The 15,370-nt window shown below is 38.6% G+C and overlaps 1 protein-coding gene and 1 pseudogene across 1 annotated transcript in view; one reads left to right on the top strand and one right to left on the bottom strand.

Moving 5' to 3' along the window:
• Nucleotides 1–1,339, bottom strand: part of LOC134491372 (histone-arginine methyltransferase CARM1-like) — a 78,217-nt gene extending 76,878 nt beyond the window's left edge. The window contains exon 1 of the mRNA XM_063295088.1: nt 925–1,339. Within this exon, the coding sequence (XP_063151158.1) occupies nt 925–1,087 (163 nt within the window). The 5' untranslated portion in view covers nt 1,088–1,339. The remainder of the gene's footprint in view (nt 1–924) is intronic.
• A 4,936-nt stretch (nt 1,340–6,275) lies between these two features.
• LOC134492641 (U4 spliceosomal RNA) lies at nt 6,276–6,447 on the top strand (annotated as a pseudogene).
• Nucleotides 6,448–15,370: the final 8,923 nt, after the last annotated feature.

Genomic DNA, 15,370 nt, shown 5'->3' with positions numbered 1-15,370 from the left:
CAAATGGGAGTTGGGTAGCTTCTAGCCCTGCTGCAACATTACTACAGTAGCTGCTGAAGCACCACAAATTGTGCATCTTGCAAAGCTTGGGCAGAGGCCTGTCTGTGTGGGAGCATTAGGTCAGAGAACCTCTTGTGCGATGTGAAAAAAAGTTGGAAAATCTGAGTATAAACAAGACAATAAAGACTGATTTTTTAAAAAGAAAAAGTTATTAGGAAAATCTAGGCAACCTGTACAAATCTAGGAAAGTTTAAAAAAAACTTTTAAGAATGTCTGCCTAACTCTTTCAGACATGAACAAATCTGAGTTCTAGCCTCTCTTCTTAGGCATTATCACATGGAATAAATAGAAATATAGATGCTTATCACTTGTGGATGTGATGGCTCCCCATGCAGGTTTCTGCTCCCGCATGGTCTATTTACCTGTTTCTGCACACAGAGCACTCAGGAGGCAACGAAACCCCGTTTGCACAAGTTCCCTGTGATCATCTTCTCCAAATTCCTGTAGCTCTCGCACACGTACCCACAAAATCCTCCGGCACACCTCTTTCCCCTAGCGCCCAAGAATCGCAAGCGCAGCCACTGCAAGCACTCCCAAGGACCAGGGCGATGGAGGAGGGGGCAGGCTGCTGCTGGTGAGCTCTCTACGAATCCCGCCCCCCCTTCGCAATTTTATGATTTAAGACAGAGAGAAGACGATCCTCAGGACAGCCGAGGAAAAAAACGAAGTAAGTGATAACGCGGCGCAAGGCCAACGACGCGCTGCAGGAACTTTCCACAAAGCCTCCCGTCTTCCTCTCCGCGCCCGCGGGCGAACACGCCTCATTCTCTCCGGGGACCCCGGGGCCATTCGGTCCCAATGGGCAGCCTGTCTCCCGCCACTCCCGGCCGCCCACACATGCACGCGCAGCTCGCTGTACTTAACCGTCCGTCACGGTCATCTCCGCGTCCTCCCCTCGCGCGTGCACCTCCAGCCGGAGGGCTTTCTGGTTGGGGTGGGAGAGGCGCAGCCCTTCCCGGAGCTGCTCCTCGCTGAGGAAAAGCAGTTTCACGCTGTACTGCAGAACCTGGCGGGGTGGAGTAGCCATGGATTCCTCCCTCGGCCACGTACAGTTGAGGCGGCGGGAGAGGCTGGTTCCTGCAGGAGGGAGGCGGTGGAGGCAGCTTCTCGCCGGGGCGCCTTAACCCGCTTCGTTCGAGCAAGGAAGAGCAGGGCAGGGCAGAGAATGGATGCGAGGCAGGCAGTGAGTGGCTAGCTTTCCTTTCAAACGAGCTCCCCATCGGAGATGCCGCCTAGCTCTCTTTGGCATTTGCAGCAAATCAGGTTCCCTCTCTTTTTTCCTCCCTCTTCCCGCACTTCCTCTGTAAAAATCTCCCTCAAGCTAAAAACGATTTGCGCGCGCACAAGATACGGAGGGAACGTCAAGCGAGCTGTGGCGCGGTCTCTTCCCGTTGGCAGCAGCGACGCCTGCCGGCCTCCTTTGGAACTGAAGACGTGGGCTGTAGGAGATCGCAGCGTGCCGCTGACACACACACGCGCGCACGTAGCCAGCCATCCGTTCATCCACCCACCCACTTTTGTGGCTCGCCCTCAATTGGAGTAACCTGGTACTGCTAGAAGTGTAGCAATGATAAGGATTACCAGATTCCTCCATCTCTCTCTCTCACACACACACACATTCACACACACACATACACATTTAAGTTGCCTTTAACAGCTTCTGGTCAGGCAGGAGGGAAACATCAAGTGACAGGAAAAAGTTCCACCTTTCAAATTAGATTTCTCCAACCTGGCACTCACCCTCCAGGGCCTAAATGAAAACATTTCTACTGGTGGTGGTTCTAGATTTTGGAGTGCTATATCGTATTAGGAGAACCAGTTTGGTGCAGGGGTTAAAGGCTCCAGGCTAGAAACCAGAAGAGTGTGCAAAACCAATTTGAGCCAGTTGTTCCCTCTCAGCCCTAGGAAGAAGGCACCGGCAAGCCACTTCCCAAAAGGTTGTCAAGAAAACTGCAGGGACTTGGCCAGGCAATTGCCGGGAGTCAATAATGATTCAAATAATGACACATTAAAATTTGTTGAAAGCCACAGAAACCTTCATTGCCAATTAATTGCTATTGCCAGATAGCAGGCTGGTAAAAAAAATATGTTTGATCTATCTGCTGTTATTTTGAAGATTCCAATTCAAAGAGACCTGAACTGAGACATAAAGCGTGTTACCAAACCAGCACAACTGATATTCCACTCTGTACCACAATTGGATCCACTTTCCCTTTGGCCATGTAACTTTGTTCCTCCTTGTACTCTTGCCTGTGTCCTCACAGCCGGTTCATATGAGCAAATTGATCCCTCACGTGGCATTGTGCTCACAATAATTTAAGATCAACTGTGGGATAACAGATTTTACAAACTACAACTCCTGGCAGTCTTAGCCAGCACAGCCAATGGTTCAGAATGCTGGGAATTATAATTCAGCAACATGAGGGATTTTCCCCACCCAATTTCAACACTGAATGCACTTTCTCAATAGTTTCTTTATAACTGAGAAGATTGCAGTATGTTACATAAATAAACAATATTCTCTCAAATTTCTCTCAAAATTTATAAATACTTTGGCCATTTGAACAGAGAGGAAAATGTCTAGTTTGTAGAGAATTTTTTTTTTTTAACTTTAAAATTTTTCTTATAGGTATTGGATGATTTTGTTGCTAATATTTCCAGATAGGTAGCTGTGTTAGCTTTTGAAGTAAAACCAAGAGTTCTGGGATGCCTTAAAGATTAGCCAATTCATCCACAGAGGGTGTATGCAATAATACAATACTTAGACTTCAAGGTGTCACTGTTGCAGAGAAATTCAGAAGTACCGAATACATCACTGAGAAGAACCATGTTTATTGCAATGATTGTTGGGTGGCTGCTTTACAAGAAAGAGGGACCCAAACAATGGGAAAGCAAACATTTTTATAGAAGTCGAGGGCTACAAAGCAGGAGATCCTAGGGATCTGATTTGCTGGCAACTTTGGGGGAAGCTAGGCAGGTCCTTGTCCATGTACCTGAGGTAATTTCTTTCATGGCTGGTATCCATTGGTGTCAGCCCTGGCTCGTTCAAGCATTCACCCAATGACAGTCAGGAGAACCAGGTCCTTTAACTGTTTTAATGAAGCGAAATGATCAGGACAAGAGTAAACCTGCGAATGGAGAATTCCCGCTAAAACATACATTTAAAACTACATTCCCTTAATTGCTTTCTTTTCCTTCTTCCCACCGCAGTATGTCACCCCCCTTCTCACCCAAGTGGTGTTGCTGGTGTATCTCTACTGACTGGCCTTGATGTGTACCACCATAAATCTCTAGCCATAATAATGCAATTCACACTCCATCCCAGCACCCCCTCCCATCTGGCGACAGAGAGTCTGACCCAGTAATAAGGAAGCAATGGAAGATGCTCCGATAAGGGTTTCTGTGAACCTTTTGGTCGGAGGAATCTGACAATTGGGCTTCAGGGCTGACTGACTCTGGTCTGGAGAACAGATCTCCTGACGTTTCACCTGCAACTGTGGCTGGCATCTTCAGAGGCAAAGTGCAGACCACAGGCAGCTACTGAGCAGGGACTGACTGGGGATTGTTCCTGTTATTGTCTATTCTCTTGTTCTAGTGTTTTCTGCTTTATTGTTCTATTATTGTCTGTTCTATTGTTATTTCTATTGTTAGGCAAAGCGGCCTGTCAGGAGGGCAGCAGAGCTGGGGAACTCCATTGTGAAAGAAATGGAATGTTGAGGTAATCAGGCTGACTGAGAATGCAGCCTCAGGGTTTCTTCCCTTGTTACTATGTTGCAGTTCCCTTAGCAGGGCTCTGCTTGGGCCATGCAGTTCTGTGAGCTGGTGAGGAGGCTACTGTCCTTTTGATTAGATGGGGTTGCAAGGATCTTTGTCTGGGGGCAGGGAGAGTCAATTTGGGTCTGATAGGATTAGGCAAAGAGAGGACCTCAGTTTGACCTTGGTCATGTCCAAAAGATTGGGGGGGGGGGTATTGCAGCCTCCATTTGGTTTGCTATATTTCTTTTCTCCACCACAGTCACAATACCCTTTGTTGTTTTTGTTGGTAAAACCTTCTTGCTCCACAGTTATTCCAAGTAAGGTAATAATAATTGATCATTGAACTAACTCTAAAGTGTTTCTATTCAATATAATGAACCAGGGCATCCCACAGTTATCTTGGGACCTGATACTGCAGTAATTAAACAAACTTACGTATTCAGGAAGTCCACACATAAAACTATAAATAATAACCAACCAATACAATTGATTAAATGATATTTTGAGTCTAATAACATACAGGGCCATCAAATAATCAAGCTGAGATCTCTAGCAGTTAAGAGTCCATAAGGAATTTAATCCTTTCAATTCAATGCGCAAAGGATGAAGTTAATACGAGCCTTCTCACCAAGTCAATAAGGCAAGGAGTTTAAAGATGTTAGCAATCAACAGACTAACACAGAGATCTTCAGTAGTTAACAAAAAGGGTAACCAAGAGATCCAAGACGGTCATAGTCAGCACCCTAGACTGACTATGGGAATTTAGGAAGACAAGTGGATACAGTAAAGCAAGCTGAAGAAGAAAAAGGGGGAGGAGGTTTGCAGAAGTTGAGTTCTTGGTGAAAAGTAAAAGACACACTGAAAAGAAATTAATTAATTAATAATTAATGCATCAATAGGAAAGAAAAAAGAAGCTACCTATCCTTGTCTGCTGTCTCAGTATGTGATGAAAGCTGACCTAGCCTCTTTTGGAGAAGGAAAAAGGGACTGAAGGAGAAAAGAGAGTTGCTGAGTAGGAGTCCGTTCTCTGGATAAAAACAAAAGGGAAAGAGAGAGAGAGACAGGCTTTGGGCTTAAATAGGAATCTTCAAATCAGCACTGCCTCTATGGCTTTCTAGTCTTTAAGCAATATCTGCTACAACGATGGACTTCCAGTGCCCCCATTGTGCTAGACTGCGCTTCCAGACTGGGACTGCAGAGCCACCTCCATGTCCACAGGTAAACTGCAGAACAGCCTTCTTCGAACCCAAAAGACTACACACACACACAGACAAGCTGATCTGAGAGGGTTTACAACAGCTGTGTCTATAGGAGCTCTCAGCAGCATCAAAACGGCAGGCACAAAAGAGCGATTGACGCTCCAGCCCTTTTGGTGTGCATGTGATGCGTGTGGCATCCATTAAAAAGGGATGCAGGAGGCCCACCATTTTTACATTGTTGACTGCCCCTTCTCCCCAATGGCCTCGGTTCACAGGCATGGTTGGGGTGTTTGCAGAACCTAATATCTTGGGAACACCTTGCCCGAGTTTTAATAATGAAAAGGCTTTTCTTGAGCCTCTGCCAAGCTGCAAAGCAGTCTCTCCTTTCAAGTGCAGGCTATCTTTACCCAAAATTTGTGAGAGCTTCTAAACAATTCCCTTTGTTGTGAAGACAGAAGGACTACACAATAATGTCCAGGAAGCTAAAGCTCTTCTACCTCTCAATAATCACTTTCAAGGTCAATGTTATCAAAAGGGAAATAGAGAATGTCCGGCTTTTCCATCAGGAGGGATCAGCAGCTCTTTCTGCTTTGGCTAAAGTATGATGGATTCTAATTCTGCCTCCATTTCTAATTTTTCTCATTTAAGCAGCTCTTGCTATGAGAAAAAAATATTTTTAAGGGCAGTTAGGATACAGAGTAAATCCATCAGACACAGAGAAATTAAAAAGAAGTAATGACTTAGTACAAGATGAAGATTACAATTACAAAACAATAAGGAAGCCAGAGCTAAACGGTCATATTATAGAAGATGGGAGAATACACTTAATAGAATACAGTTCAACATCTTGTTGGGTTATTGGCTTTTCCTTTGGGCTCAAAAGGATATTGCCAGAGAATGTAGATCCATAATTGTCAAAAGGACTTGCCAGGTTTACCTAATGCATTTATCTTCTGTCAAATCTGCCATTGTCTTATTAAAACCCCCAAACCAACCACACAGAGAGAGTTTATTACAGCCACAAACTAGAGTTGAAAATAAAACATGTTAAAAATAAAATAAGAATAAAAACACAAAACAAGATAAGAAAGTTACAATTGGTGGTGGGTTCATCGGTGGGCAGTCAAGGTGTGCCTAATTTCACAGGCAGTATAATAGTATTTGGCTATGTTCAAGGAAACTAAATCATACTGATTTGATGACAAGTGTGTATAAAAAAATTCAGGCTTTCCTGGGTGTTTTACCAAGGAAAAAGTTATAAGCTTTGTGCAGTGGCAGTATCATAGTCAATGAGGTTAATCCGAGGCACGATTATTGCTAATTGAAAACTCTTCCCAACTGCACACATAGGAAAGCTGAGATGATTCCAAGATCATGTCTGCTTGGAAAGGTCGTTCTTCAGTCTTTTTTAATAATATCTCATTTCCTAATACTGTCAGATTTTGTGGAGTCACCAGGTCATCAAAGTTTGGGCTAAGGAGGTACCCTACTTTCTACCAGACAGAGGTCCTCTTTGCAAGCCCCCGCACTTGCCTGCCAGCCTATGCCTAGCATATAAGGGTACTGGTTTCATTCTGGCAGTGGGGCTTGATTGCTTGCCAACAGAGTTATTGTTCTCTTGGCCTGGCCTGAACAGTGGGGCCTGCTCAGACATATGGGATACAATTTAGGAGGAAACAACATATTTTTTTAAAAAAATCCATCACAAACACCTCAGATTTGTTGTTCTAAGGAAAAATCAAAATCATTTGATGTTGGTTACGTTTTGCTCCTGGAGGAAAAATTGGATATAATAAACTTGAAAAAGTAAAACATAAGATAGAGATCGAGAATTATTTAATTTCTCTGGTTAGTTTTATAATAGGATTGGCTATAGGTTCCTTCCAAACATAGCTATCCTTTTACTTATCTGACATTTCAGATAAATAATAAATTCCTTTTACTTATTTGACATTATAGATAGATAGATAGATAGATAGATAGATAGATAGATAGATAGATAGATAGATAGATAGATAGATAACAGATAGACAAAGGTTTATAACTAGCCATTTTTATTCTCTGATGTATAGATTCCCAGCACTTTTTTTTCATTGTGAACCTCTCTCTGCTTTTCCTCAAATTACAGCAATATCACTGCCCAGGAGGTGTCACTGTGTTGTTAAAAGTGGCATTTCCAGTCAGTAGCAGTTACAAATGGTAAGAACAAGAAAAACATTTTCTAATTCTGGAATTGTTTAGTAATATTTCTTTCTAATAGGATCACCAACATTATTAAAATAGCATTTCCTGTGCTGGAAAAATTAAAGGGTGAAACAGTTCTACTTAGTATCCAAACAGTTTTTTGAATAAATTATTCTGGATTCTAGTATTGTTGAAATCAAGGAGGCACCCACATTTTAAACATTTCAGAAGGTACAGCCATGCATAATGTGAAATACATTTATAAGACAAAGATAACTTACATTTGTAAATGAACATAATTGTCCTAACAGTCAGGAATCACGCTGAGATGAGGAATAGGTCTCTAGTGTTTATTACTGCTACATAAAACAGAAAATCCTAACAAACTGAAGAAGCGTGGGAAAAACCCAGACAGATAAACCCCAAAAGTTAAGGCGGGTCTGATCTGTGTCTCTTTGAATGGCTGCTTAATTCTTCAGTACTATGCATGCGTTTTCCCCCCTGGATAGAGGCCCCCTCCTGCTTGCCATCAATACTCACGACAATAATAGCTGATTTAGCTATATTAAATAGCCAATACTAGATACAGTACTTGTTATTTGTCAGCATAATGGATTCCCTTCCTATGCAACTCCCCATAATCCCAAATGTATTTCAGAAACTTGATTCTTAAAAGTAATTTAGACGGTACACGGTATAGTGTAGGAAAAAAGCAGCAAATAGAAACTATGTGATATAACTGCAAGTCTTGCATAATACAGCATTCATACATACCCATCATGATATTCCTTTTAGAGTAAACAACGTTATGCAAAGTACAGAAAAGAAGTAAGAAATAGTAAGCCAACAAAATTAAGGCATGAGATAAGAAAAAGAAAAGGAAATATAACTAAATCTAGTTTATACCAATACTATTCACTCCATATCTAACCTCTCCGTATCTTTCCATCCTTCCAAAACATTCTTTTTCTACCAGGGACCATCATGTCCATATACCACTTTATACACCGCCTTTGTTCTTTAAACTTTTCACCACTTTCTTTTTGACAATCTCTTCAACCACAATTTTCTAAATTTTCCTCTTCCCCTCAGTCCATTCACTCTTCCTTTAAGTTTGTTTTGTGGTTTGGTCCTCATTTACCCTATCTGACCAGACCATCTCAACATACTTCTTTCATGTTGGTCACTCACTTATATATTCAATCCATATTCATTCAGTGCCCATTCATTCTTGACCCCATCTCTTCTTGTTTTACCACACATACTTAAGAATCTCATTCCCACTGCATTCAACTTACTTTTGCATTTCTCCTGAAATATCCAACTCTTATTTCCATATAAGAAAGTTGGCTGAAGCATGCTCATATACACAGCCATTTTGTTTCTTTTAGCAAACATTCATTTTCAAAAACTGGACTGCTTTAATGAAAAGCACAAGAATATCATGGAATGGAATTAACCTTTTATTTTATGCCTTGTTGAATATACAGGTAGTCCTCCTTTTGCACGACTGTCCACAGTTATGACAGTGATGAAAAAGTAACTTTGGAACCAATCCTCTCATTTACTATCTTTGCAGGTCTGTAAAGCAAAGGAAAGCTGAAGTAAGATTGTAAGCACAGTTGCGATTTCACTTAGCAACCACTTCACTTAATGACTGAATTGCCAGTCCCAATTGTGGTTGCTAAACAAGGACTACCTATAAGGTAGTGAATATAATGAATATAATATAATGAAATGTTAAATTTTAGCTTAGCACACATGTTTTGTCACAGTGACTACCCTCTGGAACAGCATCCCCCCAGAGATGGCCCACACCCTGGGTTTAAAAACTTTTGAAAATTTGGATTTTCCCCCAGGACTTTGGTTAGGATGGGTGGTGAACCCATTCTAGAATCTGTTTCTGTTCTGAAGGTACATCTTTCTTTCATTTTATAGTTCTTAATGTTCTTGATGTTGTACACCAGTTGGACAGCCTTCTAAATTAGATATATAAAACATATATTGTAATGACACTGCTATGCATCTCATATCTGCTCAAAACCTTGGCAATATTCGTTAGTTTGTTTTTTCTAATCCATGAAAAAAAAATTGAATTTTCTCATTTTGCGATTGCAAGGAATTAGTGAAATTCCAGTATCTCTGTTCAGGCAACCAATATTTTACTTGGTTTATTAAATATTTTATTTGACAATCCAAATAATGAATAAGGTACAACCATGTCCAGGAAAATGATTACTCTAATATTTTGTTAAGAACTACATGGCCTTTTACATGATTCTTGGAGTTAAGAAAAAGGTATTCTGGCACTCACCAATAATTTTCCAATGTTATTCAGATTGACAAAAGAAAACTTTGGGTTATATCAAATATTTAGTTAAACCATAATGGATTCTTCTGCGGCATGCTTCTCATACGGTCCTAAATCTACTCCTGTTAAGAGATTGTTTGGAGCAGATTGGGCAGGACATAGACAGGTTGCAAGGAAGAAAGAAGGGAAAGTGTTTGGCAGGAATCAAAGTCTGGTTAAGAATGGCAATGTAATCAATAACTCTAAAGAGCTTATGCACAAGAATATTTATATTTGTAAGCATACGTTTTTAATTTGCTTTATAAATAACATGATTATAACATAGAGTGAGGTGTTTTCAGGTGAAATTTTGTAAACATTAACAGCCCAATTCCAATTCCGTGAGAAGTAGAGGTAAAATCTCCCTCAGGCTTGGCTCAAACCCTGGCACCACATGGACATATTCATATTGTTTTCTTGGCGATAATAAAGAGGTGATGTCCTAACAAGCAGGAACCACGCCCAGACAAGGAATAAGTCTCTAGTGTTTTATTACTGCTACATTAGACAGAAAATCCTAACAAACTGAAGAAGTGTGAGGAAACCCATACAGATAAACCCCCAAAGTCAAGGCGGGTCTGTTCTGTGTCTCTTTGAATGACAGCTCAAATTCTTGCTACTACACATGCGTTCTCCCTCCTGGATAGGGGCCCCATCCTGCTCACCATCAGTGCTCATGACAGGTGATTTGACATTAACGTCTTCAAGGAAGTTTTTTGATTTTCCTGTCTAGTCCAGAGCTCTGGAATTTTCTAGTGATGTCCAATCCAAATCCTAACCAGGTCTAATCTTACTTTTTTGAAAACAGCCAAGATTGATTAGGTTCTACTAATGCAACAAGATTGTAAGAAAAATGGGTGCATGTAACTGTGAACGAAGAATCTGATTCAATGTTTAGGCAAATGTACATCAAAGTGACACTGTTATGAAACACCCATGCCCATCCATAGGAATTGTGGCTTACATTTTCTCACTTGAATTTTACATCTAATATTTTGGATTAAGCTCCATGTATAGAAAATTAATTTTGATAGTGGGTTGTTGTTGTTGTTTGTCCCTTCAAGTCAGTGTTGACTCCTGGTAACAGCCTGGACAAGTCCCTGCAGTTTTCTTGGCAAGATTTCAGAAGTGGTTTGCCATTGCTTGCTTCCTAGGGCTGAGAGTGTGCCTGATCCATGGTCACCCAGCTGGCTTTGTGCCTAAGGGGGACTAAAACTTACAGATCTCCTGGTTTCTAGCATGGTATCTTAACCACTACACCAACCTGGCTTTCAATAGTGATTTAGCTAGAATTAAATTACCAAGTGTCTGTTATTAACTTAGAATTTAGAGTTAGGTAACAAATCCCTTAAAAATCACTAAAAGTGAACATGGTCAAATCCAATCACATTTCTATAATCAAAATCACCAAGCCATCCATATCAAGGGTTCTCCTTAATTATTTTTGTAATATTTATGTATGTGTTAGGGTATGAAAATACATATAATTAACAATATTAATTACAGAAAATAGCAGCATAAATCCAACAACATAACAGTATAATTCTGATAAAACCTACCCAAAAAATCACAAAGAAATGTGAAACTTTCAAATTTGCCAATGTTTGTTTTGGTTGGATGTTAAGGAAAATAGAAAAAAGGAAAAGAAAGCATAAGAAAAAGCATCCTCTGAATGTGTTACTGAAAGGTGGTGCTAAGCGGAAAATTAAATGAGTTTAGTAATAGAAGTCAGATTGCCCCAAATGCCCTATGGAGAAGTAGCAATTCTCCTTTGGAAGATATAAGCTATTATTTTATTAATTTTAATTTTATTAATTTTAAATTGCTTTTAGTAAAAATATAAAGCTATTGTTTTCATCTTAATTTGTCATTTAGAATGGAGTGGTATTAATAGGCTTGTGATTTTTGTCAGAACTGGAATCTACCAAATGCCGACTCTTACCTCTCTTTACAGGGACATTTCAAATCCTGTAGAAATATTAATTGCCCAATTCTTGGTGGATTGTTTCCTTTATCTACACTGAAAATACCCGGGTTTCACCCAAAAATGTCCATAATGTGTACACAGACAGGTAGATCCTGCTTCTTGATCATATCTCCTTCTGGGAAGAGTGAAAGGGATACTCCATACCAGGCCACTACCTATATCATAGCTGATAGTACTATCCTTAGTAAAGAACAGTGGTTCTCCTTCACACAATATTGTCTTGTTCTGCTTTTGGTTTCCTGAATCAGGGATAAATAAGTGTGAGAATTAATCTAAGTAATAAGCCTCTATATATTTCAGAAATAAAATGGATGGTCAATTAGGGAAAAATAACCTTGCAAATACTGTGCATGCTGTATGTGGATTGATGCAAATCATGTAGCGCTGTTAAGGTTGAAGTAGCTGCTCTTTTCTTGGAAAACAGCAGTGAGAAAACACACCACGTATACTGTACTGCAGACTTATACTTTCTTCCATAATCTATCTTTATAAAAATGGAAACATTTCAAGTATTTTTGTAACAAGAAAACAAATTTATTGATTTTAAAAGACAAGACACAATTTTGTTTTGAAAAACACAAGAAAGCTAGCCTGAGTTCAAGTCTGAAATATTCAGAAAAATCCTACTATCTTTAGTATGTTCCAGTCATTTGTTTAAACAACACACTAAAAGTTAATATATATTTTTATAATTATAAAAGTTCCCCAGTTATTGTACAGTACACAATACAAATTGCCCACAAACTATTATTTAGCTCTTGCCAATTTTGAGAGGACATGATATACTAAAAGATTTAGCATTTTCACAAAAATCACATCAGGAAATACATATTTACAGAATCAATACATTATACAAAACCCATCACGTTATTCTGTAAAGAAGTTTTCTTTAAATAATTAAAAAGTATATTCAACTGTAATCCAAAAACTGGAAAAGAACATTACATTATCTCACACATACAATCTACAAAAAGTTGCTTACCTCATTTACATTATATATTCAGTCAATTTAAAAATAAAAAGATCCAATAAGTTCTACTAGTGTTTCCTGCATTTCTGTGCTTGTGGGACTGAAAAGTATAATTTTCCACTTAACAAAATAAATGATGGCAATTAACCCACCCAGGGAAAATAAAGAAGGAAATTAAATATAAAAGAAAGAAACAAAAAAAGAACTATCAAAGTAAGAAAGCCCTGAGTGATAGTAAGGTTACTGATTGGTAAGAACTAAAATTAACCAATTAAGTAGGCACAAACTTCCCAGGTTTTTACAAAGGCACACAAAAGTTTATTTTATTTTTATACCCTCACTAGTTAATAGTTTTTTTAAAAAAAAATCAGGTTTCTAATGGAAAATCTGTACTTTTTAAGGTTTCAGGGAAAAGCCTGCTTTCCTTAAATTTTTGTTTTTCATATTTAAAATTGAAATAATATTTTTATACTGTTGTCTGAATTTCAGATGTGTATTCCAATCTAGATATGAACATAAAATCCTCAAGCTACCTGGAGTTTTGTAAACAGGCAACTTTCATTTCTATTAAATACAGTCCTTCCTATATAATCAAAATTAAATCTGCATTTCCATTTCAAGATTTAAAGGCCTAGAACAATTTCTCTGTGTTGTTTTACAATAATATTTACTCCTTTGTAGACCATGCAGGGCCATTTTTCACTAAAAATTTGAGAAATTAATTGCTATTTAAATAGTATCTATACATATGCTTATGGTTTTTTTTTTCTCTAACCTGATCATAAAGGTAGATTCACTAATTCTGCAAAGGTGCAATCCTATCTGGTTCTGCAGATTATCAAGAAAAGATCATTTGCTTCAGAGTTTGCTCCTGCAAGTCACACTGTTCTTCCAATTGAACAGTGAATCACACAATCAGTCGCCTCATCCATGCCTTATTACAGTCAGAACATACTCATTTCCTGGACTTCAAAATGCTACAATGAGCAATCTAGAAGTACTGCTGTTGTGTAATTTGTAACAATCTTCCCTGGATTTTTTTAAAATAGGAAGCTACAGGGGTATGCAAGGTTCATAATCAACCATGTATATTAGTGTATTTTATGATAAATTATCAATTTAAATGAGAAATCCTTACCAATTATTACTCAGGGCTTCTAATCTCAACATAATAATCAATTTAGTAACAAAAGAAAAAAGCCAAAAAAGCAAATAAAATTGTAGACAAATTACTTTAAAAACAAGGTATGTTATTTCTGCCAAAAGACCCTAGGTAGTCACTTTGAAAGTGGCTTATACTATTTAGTAAAATTGGTAACGTAAACTTAGTTCTACTGGCACATAGAATCACTAGCAGCAATGATCAATGCATGCAAACTGAGAAGCATTTACAGAAAATTATTATGAATAAATTCATAAACCCTTTGAGTATTGCATTTATGTTTCATTGTACATTAATTTGAAGAGCTTGAAAGGAAAGAAAGGCTTGTCTTTTTTGTTTTTGCACTGAACTAATTACCAGTATATCCAAAATAGGCATAGAGGGAGCACAGAGTGTTTACTGATAACTCCTTGGGATCAATGCACTCAAATTCTGCACTACAGTATTTTCATTCTATACTTACACAATTTGTGACCCGCCAAACCGAATGCACAGCCGTAAGCTAGGAGCTGCTATTTGCCAACTTACGCAACTGTGGCAGTCCCAGACAGGCAGCAAAAACAGGAGGTTTGTTCAGCCTGATTTGGGCAGCATACATAATTTGTAGGCAGTGTCTGTCTTGGGTAGCCCCAAATCTGATCTAGAAAATGGTTTGGTGTGTCATAATTATTACCATATTTCTTAAAAACGCACTGCTGCATCACTTGTGACTTATTTTAATACAAACACTGACTTAAATTTTGAATTCCATAAAAATACACTTGTCTACGTTCAATAATAAACTTGAAAGTGGAATAATGTGCTAAAATAAATGTACAATTCAACATAGTTGCAGGCATAGTGGTAAACCTATCTGTTCTCATGCTATTGAAAGGCAAGATGTTTCCATTTTCAAAATACAGCTTGCCTTTTAATAGCAGAGAGTTTTGCAGTAGAGTATTCAAGACACCTCCAAGTCCAGACAATTCTGCCACTATGAACACATGCATGTCCATTAGACTGCAATCATTGGCAATATCCCATGGATGATTGTGGATAAAAATGGTACCAAATAGACTTCACTCCAAAGTTCAAGTCTTTGAAACACAGGTATTTACATATTTTGACACTAACTAATGATTTCTCAACTACCTGGAAATAAGTTTTCTTATTAAACATTTAATTGTGAAATGTTTTCAAATCCAATTTCTTGGATCGAAAAACCTGTAATAGTAGAAATACTTGCTTCTATAGGCAGTATAAATTAGGGAAAGGAATCCTTTGGGCTTCCAGATGTTGCTGCACAACAGCTCCCACCACTGGTCATCAAAGCCAATGGTGAGGGACATCAGGTATTGTAGTTCAGCTACATGTGAACAATCATATGTTCCCTACTCCTGGTAAAATTAATGGCAGTGAATAAACTTAATTCAGATGTCTATCTCAAATTAAAGCATTTAGTGCTGAGCATTTACAAGAAAATTAAAATACATAAATCCTTAATAGATAATGCCTGGGATGTTTCACATTTACATTCAGATTATTTAGGAAAAAAAATTCCTATATAGGAAAAAAATCTCTGCTGATTTATGGAGGGGGAGGTAGTCAGTGGTCTCTGGATGAAGCACAAATCCTTGTTTTTTTCCCACAGTTCCTTTGAAAATTGGATATATATATATATCCAATACATGCTGAGTATGTTCTGGGGAGTGGGCATCGTGCA

Source organism: Candoia aspera, chromosome 2 (genome assembly GCF_035149785.1).
Source record: "Candoia aspera isolate rCanAsp1 chromosome 2, rCanAsp1.hap2, whole genome shotgun sequence".
In the NCBI taxonomy this organism is placed as follows: Eukaryota; Metazoa; Chordata; class Lepidosauria; order Squamata; family Boidae; genus Candoia; species Candoia aspera.
The sequence above is the reverse complement of the archived record's forward strand: the minus strand, read 5'-3'. Positions and strand labels throughout refer to the sequence as shown.